Raw genomic sequence first — 12690 nt, 5'->3', positions numbered from 1 at the left:
TCCAGAAACAAAGTATTACGTCTGACTGGTTGTCAAGTCATGGCTTTCTAAGAACAAATTGCACCCTCTGATTGGTTCTTAAGGATGCTTTCCAGGAGAAAACTATGGTGTGTAGTTGTCAAGGACCAATGTGAATGAGACCTTGATAGTTAAACACTTACATTTCTACTTCAACTGTATGATTCTACTTTTCCTTAAATATTTTAGCATGTACCTTTAAGATATGCATTATATTGTGATCGACTTACAGGTGACAAACTGTTTTTAAATAATTGACCATTTTCATGACCTACCATCTCTTCCATATTCACTATGGTAGAGAATACTTGGCAAGCCAAAAGCAAGAGATAGACTTAATAGACTTAGGCTTAGTTCTGGCCCTCAGAAGCTTAAGGCTTAGTAACAGAAAACTGGAACAAGAGTTAGGACTAGTACTTTTTGGAATGGTCACAATTGCTTCCATTTTACGTTTGTAAACTAGAAGAAAAAGCAGTACTTGGAACAAATGCTTGACTCATACCATTATAAACACACCCCCACTCATACATCATCATCATGCCTTCAGAAACACATGTAAAATGAAATACTTTCATACTTCTTTATTGCATTGGTATTGTAATGATGAGCCTCTACTGTCAAATTAGCTCTAAAATTGTCTTATTTTAAAAGAAAATGAAAATGTATTTTTCTTCTTCCAGTTTACAAATATAAATCTATTTTCACAGTTTATTCTCAATATTTATTAAGAATGAACTATATTCTTTCCACTGTCTTGGAAATTGAGAATACCCCCAAGAATTGAAACAAATGTGACAGTGTTTGTGCTGTGACGGAACTTGACTTCCAGAGGAAAACAGAAAATAAATAAACAGATGAAATAAATAGCACTTAACTAGCCCTACAGAGAAGGAGGAAATAGCCGAGGATTGAAGCAAGCAAACAGATGGAATAAGAAGGTAGTATGGCCATAAAGCCTTGACCTTTGAACCAAAATCAAAAAGTAAGTGTAACAGTAGTAGGAAAAATGCATCATCCCAGCAAACTAAAAGAAGGGAAATGACCAGGAGATAGAAGCGCAGCCAGAGAGCAACCCAAAGGAATTCTTGTCAGAGGTGAACTGTGAGCGAATAGATGTAAGAGATTCTTCTCTCATGAAAGCTCTTTACTGTGAGTCCAATGGAAATCTACTGATTTTAGAAGAATAATGCAATCCAACCTGTGTTTTAACAAAATGATTTTGACTGGTAAGTTATAAACGCACTAAGTGGCTTCAGTTCAAGTTGGACTTTCTGTTGACCCCAATAAAAGACCATGTGACTTTATTAAGAATGATAGCAATAAGAACAGTATAAAAAGTTGAATTCAGGTATGTTAGAAGGTAAAAACTAGAATGCCAATAAACTTTTAAGAAATATAGGGGAAATGGTAACAGTTGAAATCTGAAGAGAAATGTAATCAATGTTTTCATAGGCAACTTCGTGCATTTACCTAACCCATTCTGGTCACTCTCATCCCCCTCACCCACTCTCTTCAACATCCCACATTCAGCAAGCACTTTCCCCTCCTGCCAGTGCGTCCTCTCCCATTGTCACATGTCTTTTTCCTTTGGGACCTTCTGGATTTAACCAGGGCTGTATGCATGGGCAGGAGTGGGCAACTATCTACTGCACCATACGTAAGTCATCACTGGTTACACAACTGTGACAGCTGAATTCACAGCACTGCCAACTAACTGAGAAGAGAGAGGTTGCAGAAATAGCTGCATCAATATAGCATTGTTGTTTACTTGGGCAAGCTTTGTGTTGTTGCTTTAGTTTTGTTTGCTCAGGATTGGGAAGTTACATAAAGGGCTCATTTATAAAAATGCCCAATTAAAGATGCCTATTAAACATCGAAGGTGGAGGTGTCAAGTAGATAATTGGAAATGCAAGTCTGAATTGATAGGAGAGGTCTTTGAGGAAGAAATGAATTTGGGAATCATTAGCATATAGATGAGGAAGAATCAGCAAAGGCAATAGAAAGAGAGGTCAAGAAGTTTGGGAGAAAAACTAGTTGAGTGTTGTATTCTGGAAGCCAAGTGAAGAAATCATTCCAAGAAGAAGAAAGTAATATTGATGAAGGTCAAGGGGGCTAAAGCCTGTGAATTGACTGCTATACTTAGCAGTGTGGGATCATGGGGTTGAAATGGCTAGTAATGGTGCAAGAGGAAACTGTCAACAAGATATATGATTAGGAAAACAGACGTGGAAGGTGAGGAATGGAAATAATTCTCTCGAGAAGGTATATTTAAAAAAGATAAAAGAGAAAGGAATTACTGGAGAGAAACTAGGTTCAGGACTGTGTTGAAATGATCAGGACATAGCTCGGTGGTAACAGTGGTAGAGCACTTGTCTCGCTTGAATAGGCCCTTGGTTTGATCCCTCTACACTGAAGAAGAGGTTTGTACGGATTAAGAGATGCCAAAAGGCCCCTAGGAATTGGCCATTAAGAAGGAAAAAATTGGCTGATATTGCAAAAAGAGGAAAGAATCAAAATAGTTGTCTCTGAATAAGATAAAAGGACTGAAGTCTGTAGTTACCCAAACAGTGGACCGGGAACAGAGTGTCAACATTGTCTAGGAACTTGTGAAAAACACAAATTATGTTGTTCCTGCTACAGCTTCATCAGACTCTACTGTTGGGACCTAGAGATTCGAACATCAGCAAGTTGCTGAGAAATTATGACAATAATCAGAAGGGAATTGGAGAACTGTAAGGTAGAGAACAGTGTGATATGGGACCACAGAAATGTATCTATGACAGCAAAGGGAAAAGATAGATTGAGTGTATGGAGAAAAGTGAAGCAGCGGGGCAGCTACAGATATGCAAACAAATAGAATTATTTTCTAACTGCTACAAGTTCTCAACACTGTAGAAGTCACATCATTTAGTCCCTCTCGACTTTGTGCTTAGGACTACATCAGCAGGGGAACATGATGACTGGCGCCCAGGAAAGTAATACTGTTTACTTCAGGGAACAGCGACTGAAATGCACGGTAGTGTGTTTAAAGGCTCAGCACAGATTCCCTGCCACGTTGTTCAGTTTTGATTCTTTAAAAAGCACTGCCCATTCAGCTTCTTTTTGCAGCCAGTCCCAATGTTGTCATTTCATCCGCAGTCCAAAGCTACCATGCCTTGAGTGTCTGACATGGTACAAACACGGCCAGATGCTTTCTGTAAACTGCCTCTTTGTACATCAGTAAAGGAGGGGATGCTTCCTGACTTGCTGACCATAGCTGTAATTAATTCTTCCATTTGATGCTATTTCCTTCAAGGATTCCAATTTCACTTTCTTGTTCTTTAAAGATGCCTAGTCATTTTTCTAGAGTCCATTCTAGCTTAGGTCTTTGTATAAAGCACTAAATATGTACTTTTAGTAGCTGTGTAGGCTGTAGACTTCAGAAACACAAAAGAGTCCGAAAGACACTTAGAGTAAAAGACAATGGTACCAAAATTCAGAAACATAGGTTGAAAATGAAACTAATGCTAAACTTTTACATAACAAATTAAAGGTAAAACTTCCAGTGATAAAGCATGCCAGTGTTATACAATATTGGCTATAAATCTTTTCACCTGATATGTAATTGCTTATTAATTATTTATTGTATAGCTCTCTCATTAAACTCTCTCTGAAAAATAACAAGACAGAATACCATATAAAAACTAATGAATAAATATATTAGTACGTTTCAGCATCTCGTGTGCCATAATTCATGGTTCTAGATTTTATACTTATTGGTTCACTCTGAGATTATAAAAAAAGTTAAATTTTAGTCCGGTTCCACCTTCTGTCAGACTATTGGGTTGGAAATTATACTTACTATTTACCTAAAATAGAGGATATTTTGTTAGCATTAAATGAAATACATAGGTAATAAATTGAGTGATTATTTTTAATTAAAGTCTAAATAAAACTCAAGTTTTCTATCTTTATTAACTTGGGTATTTCTTATTTACATTTTGATTATTATTCCCCTTCCCAGTTTCCGGGCCAACATCCCCCTAACTCCTCCCCCTCCTCCCCCGATTGCCACCCTCCCCCCAACAATCACGTTCACTGGGGGTTCAGTCTTGGCAGGACCAAGGGCTTCTCCTTCCACTGGTGTTCTTACTCGGATATTCATTGCTACCTAAGAAGTCAGAGTCCAGAATCAGTCCATGTATAGTCTTTGGGTAGTGGCTTAGTCCCTGGAAGCTCTGGTTGCTTGGCATTGTTGTTCATATGAGGTCTTGAGCCCCTTTAAGCTCTTCCAGTCCTTTCTCTGATTCCTTCAACGGGGGTCCCGTTCTCAGTTCAGTGGATTGCTGCTGGCATTCGCCTATGTATTTGCTGTATTCTGAACTGGAGAGATCTACATCTGGTTGGATTAGCATTTGGGCTAATAGCCACTTACCAATGAGTGCATACCATAAAACTTAAGTATTTTTAAGACTCTAATTCATTAACTTTTTTTTTTACCTGTGCCATCTTCAAACAATATACAGCTTGCATGGTCTTGGTAATTAATTCTGTTCCTGAATTTCAGGTATGAACACATCACCCTGCTGTACTTCTGTACCACAAGTGACTAACAGTGTTTGTGGGACAAAGAATTGAATCTTATACTTAAAGCTGTCCTCCTGGCTCTGTCTCTCATCCTGATGAATCATGGCCATGCTCACATTCAAACCACATTCAAGTGGCTTGTGGTCACTTTCCTTCTTCATGTCCTCCATCACTAAAAGCTGCCATATCCAGAAAGTCTTAATGGACTCAGTCCTCAGCAATGCCACTGAGAGTTTCTTCTGCCAGAATTTCCCCAACTCTTACTTAAACTTTGGGAATATAAAACTCTAAGTGACTTTTTCTTGTCTCCTATGTTGTTTGCTCTCTCTGCAGCCCCTGCATGTCTATCCTGAACCCTAAAATTGTCAGTTACACGTCAGCACGTGAAACTAACGGCATCACAGCTTTGCATTAAACTACAACATTGCAAACAAGATAAAGCTTAGACATATTTAGAGGGTCCTGAAGCCTGAGATCTGGCCACAGTTAGCGCTTCCAGGTGAAATTCTGACTAATTATTTCATTACCACTCACATAGTCCTGTGTGAATTCTAAAACCAGGGAGGTCTTCTCTCAAACACAGGCTGACACACATATATATGCGCACACACCCATGAGCACACACAATCCCCGCCTCCCTCTGAAAACTAGAACTCAACTCTTAAGATGGAAATAACTTTAATGGGTTGTCAGAAGACTGCAAACTATTTAGGTCTTTGCAAATTGAAGTTATTTTTTATTTCTTACAACTAACAATCATTATAATTTGGGCATTCTATTTCACCGTGGCACTCAAACCTCTTGTAATAACAACACATTTTGGCTTTTATGCTGTTCATAAATATGGCTGAATCATACACTTGGGCTATTGCTCTTTTTCAGTGTGCTGGATGACTTATTTGCATCTCTGAGAAAATGAAGGCGGCTTTCCATTTGTGCTCCTTTTTGTCTGTTTCCCTTTCTTAGTAATTTGCAAATAAGAACCCCGTTCTTCTCTGTCATTCAATCCTATATTCTTGCAAAGATGCTATTATTTTGTTGATGGTTAATTCATTAATAAGTACAGTTACCATCTGCCACATTGCTTTTTAAATTATCCCATAATTGCATGCGTATTAATTTTTCAATTTTGGATATTAAGCTTTGCTAAGGACACCCTCTTCCTTTATTAAAACTGGTTGAGTTCCAGGTGTATTTTCAAAACATTTAGCTTTCTGTTGCTACTTTGTATTCTTGCAGTGTAACCTGGTAACACTAATGTAAAATTCCACATTCCTTCCCTTGGCTGCTCCTTGCTACTCTGCACGTAGACTAATGTACTTAATGCTTATTGATTTCTCAAATGACATAGTTTTCAACAACAAAAAGAAATAATATCTGGTTTTCTGGGCATGATTTTTAAAGCATAAAGGTAAAAGGAAATGATTTGGATATATTTTAAAGAGAAATGAACATATCCAAGATCCCAAGCTAGTAGATGCAAGGCTCTTAACAAACACCCCCACTTTGTGTTTCATTGAGAATAAAGCATAACACTGTAAATCAGTATCTTTTAACTTTATTAAATATTTCATCTGTCCTGTTAGCACTGGTGTGTGTGTGTGTGTGTGTGTGTGTGTGTGTGTATGTGTGTGTAACTGCAAAAATCGTAGATACAAACAATAGAATTTTCCCAAGGTATAATGAAGATGATTTTCTTTCTTGTCCCTTAATTCACCCACATTTCCCTTGATATATTTTACTACATTTTTGTTTTAAAATACATACATCTATAAAAAGAACGACAAAAGGCAAACAAAATAGTGGCCCCTGATTTGTTCCATCTGGAACCTGAAATTTAGATGTGACTCTTTTGTCATATCTACAGAAAGAATATTATAACATTTCAAGTAAGATCTGAAGTTTAGAGCTGGAAGAGACCCCATGTGTTTCATACGAAAACACTAAATACCAAAAGATTATGTCACCCACCATATACAGTTTGCAAGAAGGAAACAAGAATGACGTTCCCACCATTCCTGCACCCATTTTTAATAGACCACACATTCTTGCAGGTTGCAGTTTTCAATACCAGTTTGCAAATCTTCACAAAGTGAAAAATAGAATTAACCAGATCTGATGCAGGACTGAGAACCTCCAGAGGAGAATGGAGAACTTGTGTTCTCCAAGGCAAAACTAGAAACTAAGAATTTCTGCAACAGAAGATCCTCTTCAAGGCCAGCTCTTCTGTCTGTTCCGTTGTAAGGTGCCTAGAGGCGACATTCACACAGGCAGTAGCTGTTCATCTTTGGCTGTGGTTTTAAAGTGATGACACTAATTTTAGGTTGCTGTTTGAACAACTGATCTCCTGTTCACACGGCATGATCACCTCAGAAATTACTCACAGACTGTTTTCACGCCCTTCCGCAGGCACTCTGGTCTTGCCCAGAGAAATCTGTACAAATTAAGTTTGGCATTTGGAATGTGCACTTTGGCAGATCCCCACTTAGTGGTTTTTGACTTTGCTATAAACGATAAAGAGAAACTGATTATACACAAAACCCAGAAGACACAGATTCTGTTTCTCGTAACAGTATAATGGAACTGGAAAAGCTCCCCATCTCCGGCCCAGCCCGGCCCTCCAACCTTACACCCAGCCCTAGCAAAACTATTCTGTTTGCCAAGCAAAGTGTCCTAGAAGAGAGGAAAAGGAGGGCAAGGCACTTGCCATGAGGGTGGCGGGGGAGCAGGTTCCTAGATCTGCCTTGTGATTAGAGCAGAGCTGTTGGTCTCTTTTCATGCTGTAGATGTGGCTTGCTGCAGTCACGCCTCCCGCTGCCAGCCAGGGCTCCGGGATCCTAATCAGTCACTATGAAAACTCATTAGCTCTTCAGCAATGAGTGCTCCACTGCTGAAGCTGGGCGCTGTGCTCAGCACCATGGCAATGATCTCAAACTGGATGTCCCAAACTCTCCCATCCCTTGTAGGACTGAACACCACAAGGCTGTCGGCGCCAGATACCTTAGTAAGTCACTCTGGTGGGTTTGCCCGTCTTGTATTTAAAACAGTGGGCGTCGTAAATTTCAAAGGCTGAGAGGCTGCTGCTTTCTTTATTGGTGGACTTCAAAGACAGAATATCTGTGTGATAACTTTACTCATGGATATTTATGAACACTTTAAAGTTACACCAGGAGAAAAAAAAGTGGGAGGGGGACTGCTGGAGAATTGGCTATAAGAAGGAAGGCCGGTCTCATTAAATTCTTAAGAACGGTGTGTTTTAACTAAATTAACTTGAGATCTGAAGGGATTCTTGATTTTGCTTTGTTTCTATTGTATGTCTTGTGATGTGTGAAACCTTTGTAATTTCCTAGAGAACAGACTGCATTCCCCCTAATCTGTTTTTTGCCACAGCAAGTTCTTCCTTTGGAATGCAATGCCTATGGCTGTGTGTAATTAATTCAGTCAGAGAAGCCAACATCTTTTTAAGCATAAGCGAGTTGTAAAACGAGCTCAGTAATTTAAAGCATGCCAAAAAGATATCAAAACCACTAAGGAGTGAGAACCACTGGAAACATACCTGATTTTAAAAACAAAAAACCTTCTGATTGTTTTATTTAATATTTTACACAGACTTTTTTTCTGGCATAAATCGGTCCTGTAGAGTCTTCATCCATGTAAATTTAATGAGTCTTAATCCTTTCCACATTTTAGCAAATTCTTCTCTGGTGTTTCAAAATTAGATGTGTTCATCCACACTCCAGTATTTCAAGGAAAATATAAATTAGTAGTTTCTCAAATAAAAATGTGAAATCTGAAATAAAAGACATATTCTAAAAAAAATCCTGCTATCAAATAAAACATTCACAAAGAACCTAATATCTAAAGTTTTTATCTTGTATATAACTCTAGTGGACCATGCCAAAGAAAGAAATCCTCCATTTTAGTGGTTGTTTGCAGTTTCTAATAATAGCCTCTCAATCAATGTATAATTAACCATGTAGCCCAGTTGAATTAATTACATAATTTGACAGATTCTCACAGTATGTAGGCACCGGCAGAGTGCATTGGAGTCAGATTTGACCTGCCTTGCGCATGTTACCTTCCTAAGGTCCTTCATGGTACCTTTGTAACTTCTCTGTGGAGAGTCTCTTCATAACTTACACGGCAAGGCCAGGCAGCAGAGCTGTCAAGGAGACCTACAGTCATGCAGACAGCATGATATGTCATTGATGCACATTTCTGCAACAAACAATCTGAGATACTTAATACTTACTGAGTCAACTTTTTCCAAGGTCCAAGTACTTGGTTTTGAAAACGCGGTTGTAGAATTAATACTTTTAGAAAGATGATTCTTAACTAATGATAAAGGATCAAATTTGGCACATTAAGTATGGGAGATATATATATATATATATATATATATATATATATATATATATGCGCATAGGCATCAACATGCATATTTTCTACTGCTACTAAATAAAGAGCACCAAGTTTCCAGGAGCCCTCCGTCTCTTTCAGGATTTTAACTCTATTTTTAAGTTCAAAGTGAAAGCTGTCTGGTTGATAATCAAATTATGAATCACTGCTATACATGTGCATACATCTTAAAACAACAATTTTGACTTCATCCGGTCCTCCTTGGCAAATAAACACAAATTTAGGAAACTGTAGAGAATTGTGAAAGTCTCATTACGGTCCCTGATCAATCATCAATGAATGGTATTCTAGTATTTTCTGAAAAGAAAAAGAAAAAAAAATTAAGTATCAATATTTTTAACTTTTTTCTTATTTGATTCTTCAAAGAGAACTAGTGTCTGTTACCTAATTATTCAAGATCATTGCTCATGGCTTAGAATCTGTAAGATGAAGAATGAATGAATCAGATCATCTTTAGAGAAATAGCAAATGTCGATGCTGCAAGGTTACATCAGACCTTAGAAATGGCTTGGTCTGCCCGTGTTCACACTATCATTGGCAATATCGACTATTTATTCAATTGCTTACTTACATTGAAAATTAAATCTTACAGGATAAGTGAGGAATTTTTTTTAATTAAAGTTTTAGAGAAAATACAATGTGCGCAACAGGTTATAGGTCACATAGCTGAGAGGAAGATGTCCTGGACATCTACCATCTGCTTCCCTCCCACACAGTCTAACCCTTGCCTCAGTCAAGATACTCCACAGAAACTTAGAGCTCTGGGGTTTGAGTTCTGAATGAGATAATCAAAGATCCACACTGTAAAGGTATGACAGCTGACTGAAATTGTGTACCAATTAGGTTTTTATGCATAATGATGGAGAACCAAACCATAAGATACAGTCCTGCCCAGTGAGCCAGCCATATCTCCGTAATATCAATTGCTAACTCTTAACCCTCACGGCTTCCAGTGTCTACTAGGTCTACCCTGCCTTGCTCAAACTGTTTCTCATGTTCCTGCACCTTCTTCTATCCCTTTCCTAAAGGCTTGTAGCCTCACCCTTTGAAACTTACTTCTTCCTCTTCTTGGCCTCAAAGAAAAAGAAAATAGCTATGTACCTCAGCTCTCTGCTTAACATTCTCCAACTTCTTGCAAGAAAGAAGGAAAAAGATTCCTAAGTGGCATTATACATATTATGGGTGTTGTGAGGGAGGCTCTTTGATAAAGGGAACTTTCCACCTGATTCCTTTACAATAATCCCTTATGGAAATACAGGGTCATTAACTCTGTTTCTACATAGCATTCTGTCTAATTAGATGAAGGGAAGACACTTCCTTATTACAATAGGTACAAGCAAATGTAGGGATCAGCTTTCCTCATTCATTTTTCCACTCCTAACTTCTACCTCTATGTTAATCAGTATAAATGAAATGAGCTTGTAACTATGCAGAAATATCATACACACACACACATACACACACATACACACTCACACACACACGCATACACATACACATGCAAACACACTTACACACACACTCACATAGACACTCACACACACACACACACACACATTCACACACACACACACACACACACTCACACACACACAAAAACGTCTCAAAATAGGTTCTATGTTTGTATAGCATAGTAACAGAAAGAAAAACATGTAGTTATGCAAATGTTATCATAGCTTTAAAAAAAGTTTCAATTGACCTAAAAAGAAGAGCAAGAAAGACAGTTTGAAAAAGAGATAACTAAATTGGTTTATGGCAGGTGCCTCGGAAATAATAGTGTGTGATTGTTTTCAAGAGCTAAAGTTTCAAAATTGCAAGACACTGTCTACCAGGGGCTTATTAGAGTTCTTTACTAAGTGATGAAGTTTCTTGTATTTTTTTAAATGTTGATATTACTATTTTTCTTGCTTAGTTTTTCTCCCTTCTACACACTGGAGTGGACTCTTGGCCTTTGGAGAAGCTGGGAGAGTTATCTTCAGGTCTCTGCAGGCTCAGGCCCCCTCAGGTCCTTCTCTCTGATGCAGTCACTTCCCCTGTAGGCTTAGCTTCTAAAAACTCCCTCATGCTGTGGAAGCCTTACAAAGAATAACCTGGAAAAGAGCAATTAGAAAAGCAGAGTGTTCGGCAGACACTGTTCCCAAATAGCCAGCCCTACTGCTGTGGTAGGAAGAGGCCTTGAAGGGACCTGTGGGCATAAGCCTTTTTTTTTTTTTTTTTTTTGCAACATTTTCAGACATCTATCTGGTGTCTCTCAGATGCAACTACTCTGATGTATTAGTCAGTTTACCTGACTATAATTCTCTGAAAAACACTGTCAGTATCCACCAAGGATATTACTCTAAAATAAAAAAATGTGGTTTTATAGTTCTGAATGATGATGTCTAATCTTACTACCTGTTATTGATTTGGGGGTGTTTGTTTTTTTTTATTTATTTATTTTTTTTTTGCAGTAGTAAGGAAGGAGCGAGTCCCCTGTACATGCTGCCTTCCCATCATATTTCCTATTTTTCTGACTGTTTTTCTCTCTCAAAACATTAGGCTAAGTCCATTCTGTGCTAAGTAAATTAATGAGACTTCGTGAAAGCTCTGAAAAACAAATCTTGCGAGGAACAAAGAATGTGACAATTGCCTTTTTATAGAAGCATCACATAAAGAGCGAAAGGGGATGTATTTTTGTTTGGAATTCTGAAGCAGGAGTAGAGACTAAGAGAAAATTTCCAGAAAGATAATTTCAGCTCGCAAATCTCAGTTTTCCAAAGTGAGAGGGTGACACATGAAGCACTGAGTCCTGACCATGCAGAGACCATAGGGAAGCACAAAAACATGTATATAAAATTCCATTGTACAGAGGGACATATGGCTAAATACAACCTCTATGACCCTTCCCACTCCCAACTCATTGAGGTTTTTAAACAATATGAGCAGAGATGACCACCTTAAATTTGACAATGCTTTTGATATTTCTATTGCTGCTTTTATTTTTCATAGTTGGGGTTTTTTCCCCTTAAAAGATGGAAGTTTTCTTGAATGAAGAATATTTATTTCGGTTCCAAAAATTCATGTAAGTAATAGCACAAAAGCTGCCACAGGGTGACATCTTGATTAACACATCCTACACAGCATATTTCTTCTGGCATGATCTCTTAACCTCTCTCTAATTCCTGTTTTCACATTTTCCCTTTCTCTGTAACCAAAGCTATTAATACGCTCCTCCTCACCTAACTCTCTGGAGCAAGCGAGACACATCCTTAGATAGAAATTTAAGAGAAGTTTTTGTCACTCCGATAAACAATGCTTTTTAATGTGATGTTTTCCTACTTTACATCTCTCATGTTGGACCCCACTTTTAGTAGTTCGGTCCCTCGTATCTTTCTACCTTGGTCTTTAATTTTTTGAAATATTTTCAAACTAAACATGAATAGTATAATACAAAATGTTCCATCCACAAACTTGCTTTCAGTCAAAGATATGGGGTCCTTTCCTTTGCCTTCTATGTTGTCTAGGCTCTGGTAAATGATTGCAGTTCCTCCTTCAGGAGTACTCTGTTTGCCTGGCCCTTAGCTCACTGCTTCCTTATGGTCACAGTGGTCATGTGTTTCCACACAAGATAATGCTCCTGCCTGCTGGGAAACAGCTGCTGGGGGTGGGGGAAGAGCCTGTTTCATCTACAGTCCTGCTTAGGAATGT

The 12690-nt window shown here is 38.2% G+C and overlaps 1 protein-coding gene across 1 annotated transcript in view; it reads left to right on the top strand.

Annotated features, from left to right (window-relative positions):
- Positions 1–7432: 7432 nt before the first annotated feature.
- Positions 7433–12690, top strand: part of Olfm3 (olfactomedin 3) — a 40262-nt gene continuing 35004 nt past the window's right edge. Inside the window, exon 1 of the mRNA XM_032897444.1 lies at positions 7433–7588. Within this exon, the coding sequence (XP_032753335.1) occupies positions 7460–7588 (129 nt within the window). The 5' untranslated portion in view covers positions 7433–7459. The remainder of the gene's footprint in view (positions 7589–12690) is intronic.

The sequence above is a fragment of the Rattus rattus genome, chromosome 3 (assembly GCF_011064425.1).
Source record: "Rattus rattus isolate New Zealand chromosome 3, Rrattus_CSIRO_v1, whole genome shotgun sequence".
NCBI lineage: Eukaryota > Metazoa > Chordata > Mammalia > Rodentia > Muridae > Rattus > Rattus rattus.
Note: the sequence above shows the minus strand (reverse complement) of the source record. Positions and strands in the feature narration are given on the sequence as shown.